General features: G+C 37.5%; 1 protein-coding gene across 1 annotated transcript; it reads right to left on the bottom strand.

Annotated features, from left to right (window-relative positions):
* Positions 1–5,240: 5,240 nt before the first annotated feature.
* On the bottom strand, positions 5,241–9,912 carry LOC107484682 (telomere repeat-binding protein 5-like). The gene is made up of 10 exons (XM_052260564.1): positions 9,832–9,912; positions 9,454–9,734; positions 8,712–9,115; positions 8,454–8,627; positions 8,308–8,370; positions 8,133–8,212; positions 7,667–7,905; positions 6,775–7,089; positions 6,603–6,666; positions 5,241–5,552 (listed from the first exon to the last, which is right to left on the bottom strand). The coding sequence occupies exons 1-10, from the start codon at positions 9,910–9,912 to the stop codon at positions 5,403–5,405; spliced, it is 1,851 nt and encodes a 616-aa protein (XP_052116524.1). The 3' UTR covers positions 5,241–5,402.
* Between the last annotated feature and the right edge of the window lie 5,589 nt (positions 9,913–15,501).

Genomic DNA, 15,501 nt, shown 5'->3' on the forward strand with positions numbered 1-15,501 from the left:
TCTTCTTTGCCACAACATCATAGAAGTGGTCTTGGTGGCTCTTGGAGATGAATCTCTCCTTCTCCCATGACTCGGAAGTGGAAGCTTTTGCCTTCCCTTTTCCTTTTCTTGAGGAAACTCCGGTCTTGGTGCCATTGATGGTGAATGAAAAATAAAAAGCTTAATGCTTTTACCACACCAAACTTAAAATTTGCTCGTCCTCGAGCAAGAAAGAAAAGAAGAGTAGAAGAAGAAGAAGAGAATATGGTAGAGAGGGAGAGAAGTGGGTTCGGCTATGTGGGAGAAGAAAGGGGTTGTGTTGTGTGAAAATGAAGAAGAATTGAGAGGTATTTATAGGGAGAGGGGAGGGTTAGGTTTCGGCCATTTTGGGTGGGAATGGGTGGGAAATTGAATTTGAATTTAATGGAGGTAGGTGGGGTTTGTGGGGAAGAGGAGGTTGATGTGAATGGTGCATGAGGTAATTGGGAAGAGGAATTGAGGTGATTGGTGAAGGTTTTTGGGAAGTGTGACATTGAAAATGAGATTTGGATTAGGAGAGTGTGATTAGGATTAAAAGAAAAGGTAGGTGGGGATCCTGTGGGGTCCACAGATCCTGAGGTGGGGATCCTGTGGGGTCCACAGATCCTGAGGTGAAAAGAAATACCATTCCTTCACCATATAGGCATGTAAATTGCCTCCATGCATCATTCTGGCGTTCAAACGCCCATTGGTGCATGTTCTGGGCGTTAAACGCCCATGTAATGCATGTTTCTGGCGTTGAACGCCTGGGCGTTAAACGCCCATGTGATGCTTGTTTCTGGCGTTGAACGCCAGTTTCATGCTTGTTCCTGGCGTTCAGCGCCAGTTTGTCCTCTCTGTGCACCTTCCTGGCGTTTAACGCCAGGTTGTTGCTTGTTTTGGGCGTTCAGCGCCAGAAAGATGCTCTGTTCTGGCGTTGAACGCCAGCCAGATGCATCTTACTGGCGTTGAACGCCAGTCTGCGCTGCCTCCAGGGTGAAAAATTTTTTTTCTTCTGTTTTTGACTCTGTTTTTAATTCTTTTGTTTTTTTCGTGACTCCTCATGATCATGTACCTAATTAAACACAAAAATAACACCAAAACAAAATAAAATAAAATAAAATTAGATAAATAGGATTGGGTTGCCTCCCAACAAGCGCTTCTTTAATGTCAATAGCTTGACAGTGGCTCTCATGGAGCTAAAAGGTGATCAGGTCAATGTTGTATAGTCCCAACACCAAACTTAGAGTTTGGATATGGGGTCTTAACACCAAACTTAGAGTTTGGTTGTGGCCTCACAACACCAAACTTAGAGTTTGACTGTGTGGGCTCTTCTTGACCTTGAACTGAGAGAAGTTCTTCATGCTTACTCTCTTTTGTCACAGAGGGATGGCCATGTGCTTGAAACACAAGGTATTCCCCATCCAATTGAAGGACTAACTCTCCTCTGTTGACATCTATCACAGCTTCTGCTGTGGCTAGGAAAGGTCTTCCTAGGATGATGCATTCATCATCTTCCTTCCTAGTATCTAGGATTATGAAATCAGCAGGGATGTAAAAGCCTTCAACCTTTACTAGTATGTCCTCTACCATTCCATAAGCTTGTCTCATTGACTTGTCTGCCAATTGTAATGAGAACAAGGCAGGTTGTACCTCAATGATCCCCAGAGATTGTTGGTATGAAGCAAGCTATGGTCACCTTGTAAGTCTCAGTCAGGCAGATTAAATTGGTTTATGATTTTTTGGAATAATTAATAAAAAGGAATAATAAAAGGGATAGAATACTTACGCAGATTCATTGGTGGGAATTTCAGATAAGCGGATGGAGATGCGGTAGAGCCCAAGGACGCCTGCTCTCCTATTGCTTCTACTCAATCCTTCTTAATCCTTTCCATGGCAAGCTTTGTATAGGGGTTCACCATCAACTGTGGCTACTTTCTTCCTCTCGGGGAAATATCCTGTGCGGCTGTCACTCGCACAGCTAACCAGTCTGGAGGCATCAATAACTTTTTAAGAAATCCACAAAATGACCATTCTCAAAGACATATAACCCAGGCTAGAACAACCATTCAAATTTTTTATGGGAAAATCAAGGACAAAGGAACTTTAACACTCCATATCTACAAGGAACATCTTTATCACAATCACAAAATTTTCATAACGAAGACTGATGAATGAAAAATTGATGGTATAGAATTTCACAAATGAAATCTCATTGTAAAGTATAGTTTCCAAACCAAAAATAATCTTTTCATACAAAAATTTGTTTGTCATAAGTACAAACCCCTAAAATCTATAAACCGAAGTATTTAAACGTTGGGTCGTTCTCCTTAGGAATTGCAATAAAGTGTTCTTGTTATTGGTTAGAGGTATCTTTTGGGATTTTTGAGATAATGTACAAGAAATGTAAATTGCAAAGGAAATAAACTAACAAAGAGCTCTTGGCAAGGTATGAAAACTAGAAGTCCTATCCTAGTTATCCTTATCAACTGTGATGAGAATTATCCATTGCTCCCACTTAGTTAACCTCTAACCATAGAGGAAAGTCAAGTGGATGAATTAACTTGAGTCTACAAGTCCTAGCCAACTCATAATGAAAGGCTAGCTTTAGTGGCATTCAAATCAATTAGCAACTTTAGGGCAGCATTTGGTTTAAGAGACATAGACACTGAGACATAGACACAGTGGTACACGGTGACACATGTCTGCTGTTTGGTTTGGTGAGACACAGATTTTCAAAGGACACGGGAGGACACGGATGGACACGGAGACATTAAATTTGTGTACCTCCAATTTGGCGAGACACTAATTTTTTACTCTTTTACCCTTATTGAAATTTTAAAATTTGTCCTCTTAATCTCCCCAAACCTTTCTTTTTTCTCTTCCTCTTTTAGATTCTATAACTAAATTTATCTTTCTATTTTCTTCAAAAAAATTGTACATTTAATTTTTATTTATTTAAATTTTGATTAATCTTTGATAAATTCTGAGTTTTAGTTTTTTATTTTTTTTCAAAATATATATATATATATATTTAATATTTGAATGATAATTTAAGATGATATTAGAAGAAATAAAAAATATTAAAAGAAATAAAATTTAATGATGATGACATGTAGTGTTTGGGATAATAGATGTACAGTAATAATAGTAAAACTTGTGGTAGAATGAAGGGTAATTCAGTCTTTTTAAAATATGTGTGTCTTGTTCTTTATTTTTACCAAACACAATACATAGACACAAATATTTTATGTCCATGTCTTTAATGTCTATGTCTTTAATGTCTATGTCTTTGTGTCTATGTCTCATCATATACATCAACCAAACGGAGCCTTAATTATCAATCAACAAAGGAGTTTGACAACTCAAGAGTCACTAATTACTCAACCAAAGTCAAAAGGAACAAAATCTATGCTAAAATCCAACCAAACATTTCATCAAACACATGCAAGATATAAAAGGAAAGTAAAATGAATTAAGCAATTCAACAATAAAGGAACATGAATCATAAATTACATTGAAAGAGAAATAGAAGAAACAAAAGTGTAGCAACATAAAAGTAGAGAATTAAAAGAATTAAATGCAAAACTAGAGAGAGGAAAGGTAGGAGAAGAAGAATTACAAAAGAAAAAGTGAATCAAAGCATGAAATTAACCTAGATCTAAGAAATTCTAATATAGATCTAACCTAATCCTAATCCTAGAGAGAAGTGAGAGCCTCTCTCTCTAAAACTAACTTTCCCTCCAAAACTAAACTCAAACTAAACTAATGTGTAAAATGCTTGTAATTTCCCTTCAGTCTTTGGGTTAAATAGCATCAGAGATGAGTTGGATTTGGGTCTGGGAAGCCCAGAAATCGCCCCCAGCGGATTCACTTTAAGTGGGTCATGTGTGAACATCGACGCGTACGCGCACGTCACGCGTACGCGTCGCTTGACAATTTTCCATCCGTGCGTACGCGTCATGTACCTGTATGCATCGCCTTGCAACCTCGTCGTTTCACGCGTGCGCATCTGCTGCGCGTGCGCGTGGTGTGAATTTTTCCCAATCCTTGATTTTTCATGATTTCTCTACTTTGCATGCTTTCCTCTCCATTCCTTTGATCCATTCTTAGCCTTTTCAACCTAAAATCACTAACACACATATCAAGGCATCTAGTGAAACCAAAGGTGAATCAAAATTAGCAATTAAGGGCCTAAAAAGTATGTTTTCACACTTAAGCACAATTTAGAAGACAATCATGAAACCATGCTATTTCGTTGACTAAATGTGAGTAAAAGGTCATAAAATCCCCTAAAATCACTACGCGATAAACCCTAAAAATGGGGTTTATCAGAGACAATACCTAACTTCAAGAATTAAGAGGCCTCTATACAGAATTTGGAAGTGTAAGTAGGACAAATTACTAATCAATTGGCAAAGAAACCCCCAATTAAAACTTGAAAATTGTGTTTTCTCATAAGATTCAATCTGACAGGACTAGCTTAGATATGTGACATATAATCGAACCTAAGGACTACTGTTGAATCTTATGAGGATCTGAATTAGATTTTTCACTTAACCTCTTCAATTAATTGATTGACCAAGACATTGGCTGTTGGTTAATTGAAGAAAAACCGAGAAGGCAAGATATTAGAAATTAGTTAGTTGAGATTTGTCGTAAAAAGATCTTTACTTGCTTTAGAATAGGAAAACAAAGTTTGATTTTTCTAAGGACTTAAACATCTCCGAAATCCTTAACTTCTTCATCATATATTCTCTTTCAATCAATTACCCGTTCACTGCCCTCAAGAAATTCAACATTCAAGCCTTTCAAGTTTCTAACAAGATTCAACATTCACCAATTCTAAGTTTTATTGATCTAATTAATTATTTAACTCGATATTTGCGTGTTCAATCCCTTAATTCTTGTGGGAATGATATCCACTTACCGTAATATTACTTGAACGCTCAAGTACACTTGCCGGTATTCGTAAGCTTCACTTTTCGCTCATCAGAAAACTAGATCATCATTTATGCTAAAGTATCATGATAAATGTTTGTAACTTGTATTATAAACAAATTACTTGTAACTAATTTAGAAAAATGTTCAACTTCTATACATATTTCATTATTCTAGTATGCTTTTAATCGCATAGCGAACAATTGACCCACAAGGGATGGAAAGAATTATTATGACATATTTTCCCTTTAGGTCAAATAACTAATTTACAAAGGTCACCAAACTAATTCCAAGCTTAAGAAAAGCCAAATTATGGATCAATTATGTTATCATATTATGTAAGATGAACATACTATCAACTTTTTTTCTTTTCTTTTTTTGGGGATAACTACACTACTTTAAACCTAGATTTTGCAGCAAATTTACTTGTTCTTCTGCATGCTTCAATATTTTTGAACAGGCTCTTACAAAGGTTTAAGTTGGTGCTTGCATTGTTGTTGAGACCAATACGCGTGTGCGGCTAAGACCCTATCCAAAAGCTCTTGAGGTACAGGTTCTCCTCTTCTTTGCTGAGGGGAGATTCTTGCTGTGTGCACCAATGTCTTCCACTTATCCTGCAGCATTTATATGGTCATGGAAGAGTTAACAGAATGCAATTACTTTGATATCTCATTTTAAACTATGTTTCCTAAGTTTTACAAGACAGAAAATACAGAAACAAGAGATAGAATGTTATACTATGGTTGATCCTTATATTGAGATAATGATTGGAAAAAAAGTGGAGTGTAGGCATTTTGATGTATTTTGGATATGTTTGCGCTTGATCTTTCTCTCCACATTTGGGTCGAGATTTACAACAAATGTTGAAAAAGAAAGAAACAAGAGATAGAAAACAAGGCTGAAAATTACACAAACTTTCTCTCAAAATAGTAACATTTGGCATGTTTTGTTTATTTACATCTCCAAATAAGTATTTTTCTTGGTGTTTCTATGCTTCTATCCCAAGATAATTCAACTAAATGCTCCATGTTGTAAGTTATCTCTTCCAATATCTTGTAGAGAAAACCTTTGCGTATACTCCCACTACTGTTTTGTCTTATATTTGTGTTGTGTTGTTGTAGTTATCTACATTGTGACTAGGTATTTTTTTCTTTGTGCTGTAGCAAATTATCTTTGAAAAGAAAACTACTTTTTTTGGAAATAGTTGACACTGCTCTAATAAATTTGATATGTAAATAACTAGAAAATACCTTCGTATGAAATTCACATGTTTCGTAATTTCACATAAATTTTTTTGGACAATAGGACAAGGTTATCTTTTCTATTTCTGTGGGATGTTTTAATAATCTCTTAAGAGTATGTTTGGTTTGTATTTTTTTTTTCTTTTTACTGTATTCTGTTTTTTAAATTTTGTGAATAAAAAAGTGAAAACAGCAAAAATAATATTTTTTTTCACTAAATTATAAAAACAGATACCAAACACGCCCTTATCCTCTCTATTTTAAATTTTTTATTTCTCATTAATATTTTCTCTTTATCAAGAATAAATGGTAAAAATTGCTTGAAGTAGCATTGGTTAGAACCATCGTGCAATTAGGCATTTTTAACTTGTTGCAAGAGATTTCAATTTACAAAATCTTTAGTGCATAAAATAAACCACTTACCTTCAAATCCACATAAGTTCGATGCTTTGCATGATCGAAAGCACGTTGTTTGACATCGCGCCACCTGCAATCCGCAAGTAACGCTTGATAGTTAGTACCATACAGTTACAACTTTTAGCACTACACATCAACAGGAGCAAAAGAAAAACAAAAAGTATCTCATCAAACAAACCTTCCAGTTCCAAGTTTTTCAACTGCCTGAACCAATGCTTCTACTTCAAGGACAGAGAAAGGCCTCCTAATTCGACGCTGTCCGAAGTCAGGATTCCCAGATTTGCGCCGCAATGGGACCACAGCTAATGCTTGCATGTTAATGGCAGGAACTGCTACGAGAGCACGACACTTGGACATGTTATTGTTAGCTGAAGTATCTGCTACAGAGGAGGCCAATTTGAGATCACCTTCAGCACAACTTTCAATTTTGATCAGAGAGCGTTCTTGAGATACATTATATGTTCCCTGTTGGAACATTAATGATGTTGATTGCCTGTTTATTCAACATGATCAATTTAGTAACTGCTCATATGATAGGACAACCAAATGCTTTACCCTTGATTTAAAATAAAAAAGTACAAACCAACCCAAAATAACCAAATTACCCTTATTTTCATCTCTTCCTCTCTTATATACTTCCTGGAGATGAGGGTATTTTAGTTGTGGTAGACAAAGAAAATTAATCAAAAAACACCTATAACTTACTTTATTTAACATTCATTATTTAACATTCATTAATTGTTGTAACAATTATTGAATGCTAAATAAGATAAGTAGTGTTTTATTTTTTTTGTCTCTTTAGTATTATCGTTTAGTTTTTTAAAAGTTGATTTACACTATTTTTTAAAATAGTTTAATTTTGATACCTAACAATATAAAATGAATTTTTTTTTTTTTTTGCTAATCTAATGTTATATAATTAAATGTATATATAAAACTTCTTTACATTAATAGTGCATTAAAATTAAATTATTTTGCAAATATCAAGGGTTAAGTATGCACAATTTTAAAATCAGTACGGTAAAGTGCACATAGCTTATAAACATGTTAATGCTAGATTGAATAGTTACCTAGATAACTTTTGTTGTGGACTAGAAGTTAAATAACAAGGGTCTTCATTGTACGAAGGTGAAGAAATCCTAGTATGTCTTGGCTCCAACATGAACCCTAACCTATGACGTTTGTCATCTTGGCATATCCCTGTCTGAATCAGAGTTTTGTTGTCGTCTCGAATCTTCTTTCCCTGCAAAAGGATGCCGACATGTAGTTCATCTCCTAGTATAGTTGTCACAGCCTCCATCACTGTCCTCTGGAAAACAATAGTAACAAAGCAAGCAAGAACAAACAAAAGAAGACACTGATTAAGACATATTAAAGTGGTCTAATATTATTCAAAAACCATATATATTATGATATAATAAGTACATAATATTGTTGTTGTTTTTTAATTGATACCCTTCATGCATAGATTCAAGAACATCATTCGTAATATAGTAAATAAATCATATTACTACTATCTCTCAGATTTTTACATACCTTCAGTGATCCAATTGTTGCAGTTTCTGGTATATCAATGAAAAGCTCCGGGACTTTGAAGGATTTTATGCTAAGCTTCACTAAAAATTATAATGAAAGCCATTTTAGAACCTTAAACAAGATGTTGGACAAAATTAGGATTAAATATTAGCAATCATTTCCTTAAGTTTCTTACCATTACAACCCTTGGATCCAGGATGAAGCTGTTGACCAGCTATAGAGGACGATTCTTCAATCCCTGCATGTAATAGTTTCAATTATTTAGCCAGAAAAATCAAATAATAATAATATTAAAAATCAGGCAGTGATGCAATGTTGCACCTGTACCATGGATTGTGCTATTAACTTTGCTGTCTGAAAAATCAAATACGCCTTGACACTGAGAGCCTCTATCGGATGTGGATGATGAGGTCTGATTAAAGAACTTCCTCTTCTTAAATGGATACATGCGTTGTAAATTTTCGAGTTCTGAGTTGTCTCTACTATTGTTCTCATCTAAAAGACAACACAACAATTAAGAGCCACATATTGCTTGTATCATAATTATGAACTCTTAGAAGTCAACAGCAAGTAGCATACCACTTGCAATAGGACTTGCATCCTTCAGTTTTGGTGTGTCTAGTGGTGAACTCGATATCTTATTCCTCAAGTTTGATTGAGTGCACCGAGCAAAGTTTTCGTCATTATCTGTATTAACTAATTTCCTAGCAGTGGAACCGCCGTGCGAAGGATCAAGATGATTGTGACACTCTGGCAAAGGCTTTTCCACATTATTTTCCAAAGTGCAATCTTTAAATACCCTATGACCTGGTTCAGTAACTCCGACATAGCTGCCTTTGATATGGATGATTTTCTCATTAGAATTTCTTCTTTTCATGCCTCCATCTTCCCTCTCAAGGACATTTTGTCCTTGCCCTTCAAGATGGCTGCCATGAGAAAATAAACCATCCATTATTCGGGCCACATTTTCGCACACCGCAATACTAGCATTTATAACCATGAAATTTTAATACGCTAGCAAATTTAACCAAACAAAACTAGTTTTATACCCACCAAAGATGATTTCTATACGACAAAAGTATCTAAATATTAACTTTATTTATCAGTAAACTTGTCAATATTCTGAACATTTATAAATAGAAATAACAATTTTTCATTTTTCAATAAAGTTAGTTTTGTTTAGTCATGAGTAGATTTGTTAACATCCTAAACTTTCATAGATAGAAATGATAGTTTATTTGATGATTACTAATTTCCAATGCCATCAAGATCATGGAACAAAATTGTTCATAAGCAAACAAAAAACTATTTAGACATGTACCTTTGGTTGTCATGTTCTCCTTGCAAACTAGGGACACAAGTAGTGGTAGTTTTGCTACACGTCCCGTGCGTGAAAAGGTCCCCCTTAAACAACCCTACTGTTTCATCATTCTCTTTCTCCTTTACATCATTACCATGAAAAATATCAGCTTCTTTTGGAAAAGAAGTGTTTTCAGGGTTGGAACTCTCGTTTGCATGCAAGAAATTGCCAGCTACGCTAGCTAGAATTTCGAAAGCATGTATATGACTGCTGTCGCGCTTCTTCCGGATGGAACCCCTCCCCTAAACCATTTATTGGAACAATGATAATGATGTTAAAACTTCTGCACATAATGCAAATAAAAAAGTAGTTGGGGGCAAAAAAAAATAATTTTATTACCCTAACAGATCTTGAAGCTCTAGGAATGACAGGCACATGATAGCCATCAAAACTATAGTTCAACCTCTTCTGCAACACCATATCTCACAAAAGCACTCCTATAAGACAAAGTCATCAGATAAAACAATTAAACTAGCTTCATTCAGTTTGCGAAACACCAAAGATTGGCACCTGTATCACCACAATAAAAAAAATAGCGCTTAATTCAATTTAGTGAAAGAAAACCAATTCCAATACCAAAGACTAAGAATTGCATTTTGAAAAGGGAGCAAGAAAAATGACAATTTTGAATTTAAGAATAAAAATACTTTTTACAAGAGTTAAAATGAGTGATTGAATAAGAACAAAAGAATAATCTTAAAGGAAAATAATGCCAATTTTAAACCAAAATTGAATGAATAATATAGCTTGCCATAAAAACCATGGCAACAACTCTTTAGTAATGGATTGCATGATAATGACATTATCAGTTGCTGCAATCATAAATCTATCATTTGAGATAAGGTGCCACCATTATAGAGTAGTCACAAAAAATATAAAAAATAAATAAATAAAGTACTGAAAGTTACAGTATAAGATCACCATCACTTCACCCCATGTTAAACACACTTTGATCAGGTTTGAAACTCAAGCACATATACCCTTCAACATTTTAGAGGAAGGGAAAAAAGGGATCAAATATGAAGAAACACAACAATAAAAAAGGGACGGAAATAAATGAATACATGCTTCAAACATAAGCATTCAAAATCCACAATTTGTAACATAATGATCTTTGTTATTATCTATACAAACTTACATGGAACATAATTAAGGACAACACCAACAATAACCAAATAGAACCCTGGACAAGAAACCAAGGTTTTAAAAAATCATATATTATGTACAGCATCATGCTCATTTTTTTCTTCTTAAAATATAATTTCTATATGGATCTTTTAGAACCTTGTGTGACACTTTTTAAGGAGACAACTCCTGACAAAAATTTAAATAAATACATGAATGTATGAGAGAGAGAAAGACAGATCAAGTTTTCTTTTAACCCAAAAGAGAATATTAAGGATATATAATTTACACAAATGAAATGAACACGGAAAAATAAAATGGGGAAGAAAGAAAGAAGCATTAAGCAATGCAAATTCCCACACTAACACAGCCAACAATTGATCAATTGAAAAGAGTCATAACCATGTTGAATAATTTTGCACAAAAAAGAACATCATCCACTAACCATTTTTTTCTCTTTTCGTTTTTTTTTTTTTTTAAATGTGCAGAAAGAAATGTTCACGGGAAGGAGAACAAAGAAGAAAAAATATTCTAGAATTTTTTCTCACCTAGAAAGTTGGGCTATGTCTGATCAACAAAAACCCCCTGAAAACCACCTTAAAGGCTTGTGTTCTTAAACCCCTCACAACCCCAACTAACTATTTCTAAAAGTTTGACCACTCAATAATCCTAGGAAGGGTGTAATCGGTTGCAATCAGCGAGTGTGACTGGCTATAGCAGGTTGTAAGAGCAAAACCCACTTGTGAGATTGGAAACAGTTACCTCGGTTTGGGGTGATCCACTCACTCCTCAAGCCATGGGAGTTCTCCTTCTTCCACGTGGCACACTCTCCACTCATTTGGGTTCCATCTTATCTCATTCACATTTCTTATCACACACAAAAAACATGATTGAATGGGTTTCAAAGCTTTGAGCCACACTTCCTTTGCTTGTCCCCAACAGTAGTTCTCCAAATTTTCAAAGCCTTTGACAAAGTAATACAACTGAGAATTAGCTAAACAATTTTTTTTTTCTTTTCTCATTTTTTTTCCAATTATTTTAGGCCAAAAACAATTCAGTGGCGCTAGGTTCACTCTTTTGCATGGTTGTAACGAAATAAATTGCGTGAATTGATGAGATTCAAAACGTTTTACTTAATTTACATGAAAATGTTGTTTAACACGTGCTAAAGTAATTTTCTAATGCAAAATGAAGTTGAGGATGCATATGGTTTCATATATATAACATAACATATCTCCACCAAAAAAAAAATATAACATAATATATAATAGAATATAATTTTGATACAATGTAGATACAAATGTAATTTACAATTCGAATATAATTTTGATTTATTATTATTATTATAAAATAATTTTATAAATACATTTAATTACATAAAGTCACATTAACAAAAATAAGAATTTTTTACATTGACGGTATAAATATTCAAAAGAACGAATAGAGAATTATATAAAATATTTTACACTATTAGTATATTAAAATTTAACACTTTACAATATATATTGAATTATTATGTTTATCTTCTAATTTAATATATTTTAGTTAACTAACTATTTTTTTAAAATTTAATAAATATAGATACGTGTTTGAATGATAATGTAAAAAGTGTTAAATGTATATAAAAATACATAAAAAATAATCTCTTTTAATGTCTTTTGTTAGACATTAAACCTTTTAAACATTTTTAGAGAAAGATAAGTGTACAGAATGCTTCTGATATGTGTTGAGGAGGATCGGGAACCTGCGAGTTGGATCGGACGTTGGATGGCCCAGATGGAACGGAGGGGAGGTACCTGCAAAGACACTCCGACGCTTAAGTCAGAATGGATCTAAGAGGTATAAGGTGTGAGGAATGAATGATTACCTGGAGGGACCTGGGTCCTCCCTTTATAGGTGATGGTGATAATCTTATCTTATCTTATTTGCTTAAGATAAGGGAGATGTTTGAATTCGAAAGTTAGTTAGAAGATCTAGAGGGCCGATTCGGGGCCTTCTAGAAAGATGAGATGGGTTGACCCGGTAAGCCAGGTTCGGGCTTTGGTCATGGGTCCGGGGCCGGATCCGTAACAGTTGCCCCCGCAGCGGGAGAGCGAGTGAGGTCGGTTTCTCGCTGAGAGTTTTGAGATGTTCTCTCATCGTGTCTTCGGTGCCGTTCGAGTGTTCGTTTGGTGACGAGGTCGGTTTCTTGATTTCGTTTGGTAAAGGATTTGTCCTGACCGTATTTTGGTCTTTGACGTGACCTTTCCGTGCCTGCTGCGCCTGTTGCGTTTTTTGAGGCGTAATTGATTAGTTTGCTTTTCCGAGGGGGGTGTTTATTGAGGAGGTGTTTTTCTCCTTTTTGCCCCTACTATTTTTATTATGTCCAGGGTCAGTTGTGTCCTTTCGTCTTTTTGAAACCGTTTCGTTTTGGCTTCTATTTCCCTCGTCCGTTTTTCTTTTGAAAGAGAACTTCTCCCATTCCTGAGGAAAAACTGCTTAGTGGATTTTGCTTTCTGGTGCTGTTTCTGCTCCTGCTCATTTCCCTGTGTTTCTTCAAGTTTTCTTCTGCTTTTACCAGGTTGGTTTTTTCTTTTCTGCTATTTCTTCCATATGTTTGTTTGTGTGCCTGTTCCTGTTTTTGTCTTTGCTGTGTTTGGCGTTTTGGGTTTGGGGAAGGGGCTGAGCACCGCCACTTTCTGCTTTGCTTTGTAGTGGTGTTTAGGTTTTATTTTTCGTAATTGTGTCGAGTTGGTGGGCTGATGGTGGCGCTCCTCCCTGTTTTAGGTATGCAGCGTCGGAGAAATGAGGGTGTGGGTGCCCCCATTGCCCCTTCCAGGGGCGTCCCCAATCGCTATGGTTGGGTGACCAGCGATGTGTGGGGCGTTCCGTCGCGGATGACGGAGGGCGATCTCCAACGGCTCCGCGATCAAGGGGCAATTTGTGGTGGCGGTGAAGAGGAGGGACGATATGAGCTCGTGCTCCCTGATGCGGATGAGCGCGTCTGCTATCTAAACCTTCATTCTCCCACCGTGCCGGACTGGATGTGGGTCTACGAATCCATGTTTACTCGGCTTGGAGTGCGGTTCCCTTTTTCCCCGTTTGTCCAGGGTTTACTAAGTCGGTGTTCCGTGGCACCGTCTCAACTTCATCCGAACAGCTGGGCAGCCGTTCGGTGTTTCGAGCTGGTGTGTCAGTATCTCGACCTCCCGACTTCGGTGCCTGTTTTCCTTTTCCTCTTCTTGTGCACTCTTCCGACTAAGGAGGGGAAGCACAAGAAGGGGTATATGTCTTTCCGGGCTCAGCCTCATCGTCGGATATTTGGGTTGTTCGAGGATTCCTTTCACGGGTTTAAGTGGGAGTATTTTAAGGTGCGTCCCGTTGAGGGTCACCGCCCGTTTTGGCTTACTCTGGAAGGCGAGCGCCGGTTTCCGACGTACTGGAATTTTGGCGCCGGGCCGTCGGTTTTGACTAAGATTTCCTACGACGATTTGTCCCGGGAGGATAAGGATATTGCCAGCGTTTTGTGGCATTTGTTTGGCGAGCGTCCGTTGAATCCTCGGGACGTCATGGGGGATCCCGAGGCTTGTCGGACTTTTATTGGTGTGTTCCTTTTTTTTTTTTGTAACTCTTCTAAACTCTTCTGTTGGTTTTCTTTCAGTTGAGATGGCCAGCGGGTTGACGACCTTGGCGAGGTTGAAGGCCGCGTTAGTTCGGGAGGAGGGATCGTCGTCCCCTACCACTCCTGTTTCGAATCCGGTTGTGGATTCTCAGGCTGCTCCTCAGGGGGTGGTTTCCTCGGAGGTGCCTACTGAGGCTCAAGTTCCTCCCGGTTCGCCTGAGGTGGTTGTGCTGACGGGTACTGAGACTTCTCGGAAGAGGGGTAGGGCCGATGAGCCGGGCAGCGAGACTTTTGAAGGGGAGGGCTTGGTCCCTAGTGTGATGGACCGACGCTTCGACGCCACGGGTTTCATTGATCAGCATTTGATGCCTGGGACGGAGTCGTTTTTTGATGGCTGTGACGTCTCGTTCCAGGCTGAGTCGGTTTACCGTGCCCTTCTTCGCTCAGCTGTGGTCGTTCGGAAAGCTGAGCCCGTGATGGCCCAAGCGGGTTTGCTGGAGAAGAAGCTTCGGCAAGCTCAGGCTGACGTGACCAAATTGAAGGAGGAGCTCAAGGTTGCTATTACTGCGAAGGAGAAAGCGGCGAAGTCTTCAGAGGATGCCGGGGCGGAGATTCTCCGACTTGCCGGTGTTGAGACTTCGCTTCTTTCTCAACTGGCTGAAGAGCGGAAGCGTTCCTCAGATGCAAGTTCTCAAGCTGCCTTGCTCCTCGCTGAGTCGGAAACTCTGAAGGCTCAGGTCGAAGCCCTGAAGAAGGAGAAAGCGGCTTTGTTGGCTGATGCTGGGGATGCCATTGCTGCTACCGAGGAGACGATGAAGGAGCAGTTTCGGGTGTTGGCCCCTGGTGTGGATGTGTCTGTGACGGGAGCCTTCAAGACCGTACGTGATGGGCGGATTGTAGATATTTGAGTAGTTTCCTCTTGTATTTTATTTTTGAATTTGTTAGTTACTGAATATTTTGGTATGGCCAAGGGCCGTGACTTTTGGGGATCGTTTAATAGTATTTCCGGCCGTCTGGGCCTTTTGTATGATCCGTTTCCGGTGTGTATTTGGCCGTTCGGGCCTTTCCGCATTATTTGTTTGTTCTAACATAACCGTTCGTTTGGTCGGTTTTTTGGATATCCGTGTGTGCGGCCTGAAGGGTGATCAGTCCTCCAGCGATGGCCGTGTCTTCGTTCCGTGTTTTAAGAAACAGTAGTGACTTGTAATGGGGATGAAGTGAAAATAACTTGTAAAAAATTTTTAATTGAATAGTTGGGCCTCGTTAAAACCCTTCGTGAGGGA

Source organism: Arachis duranensis, chromosome 4 (assembly GCF_000817695.3).
Source record: "Arachis duranensis cultivar V14167 chromosome 4, aradu.V14167.gnm2.J7QH, whole genome shotgun sequence".
Taxonomy (NCBI): Eukaryota; Viridiplantae; Streptophyta; class Magnoliopsida; order Fabales; family Fabaceae; genus Arachis; species Arachis duranensis.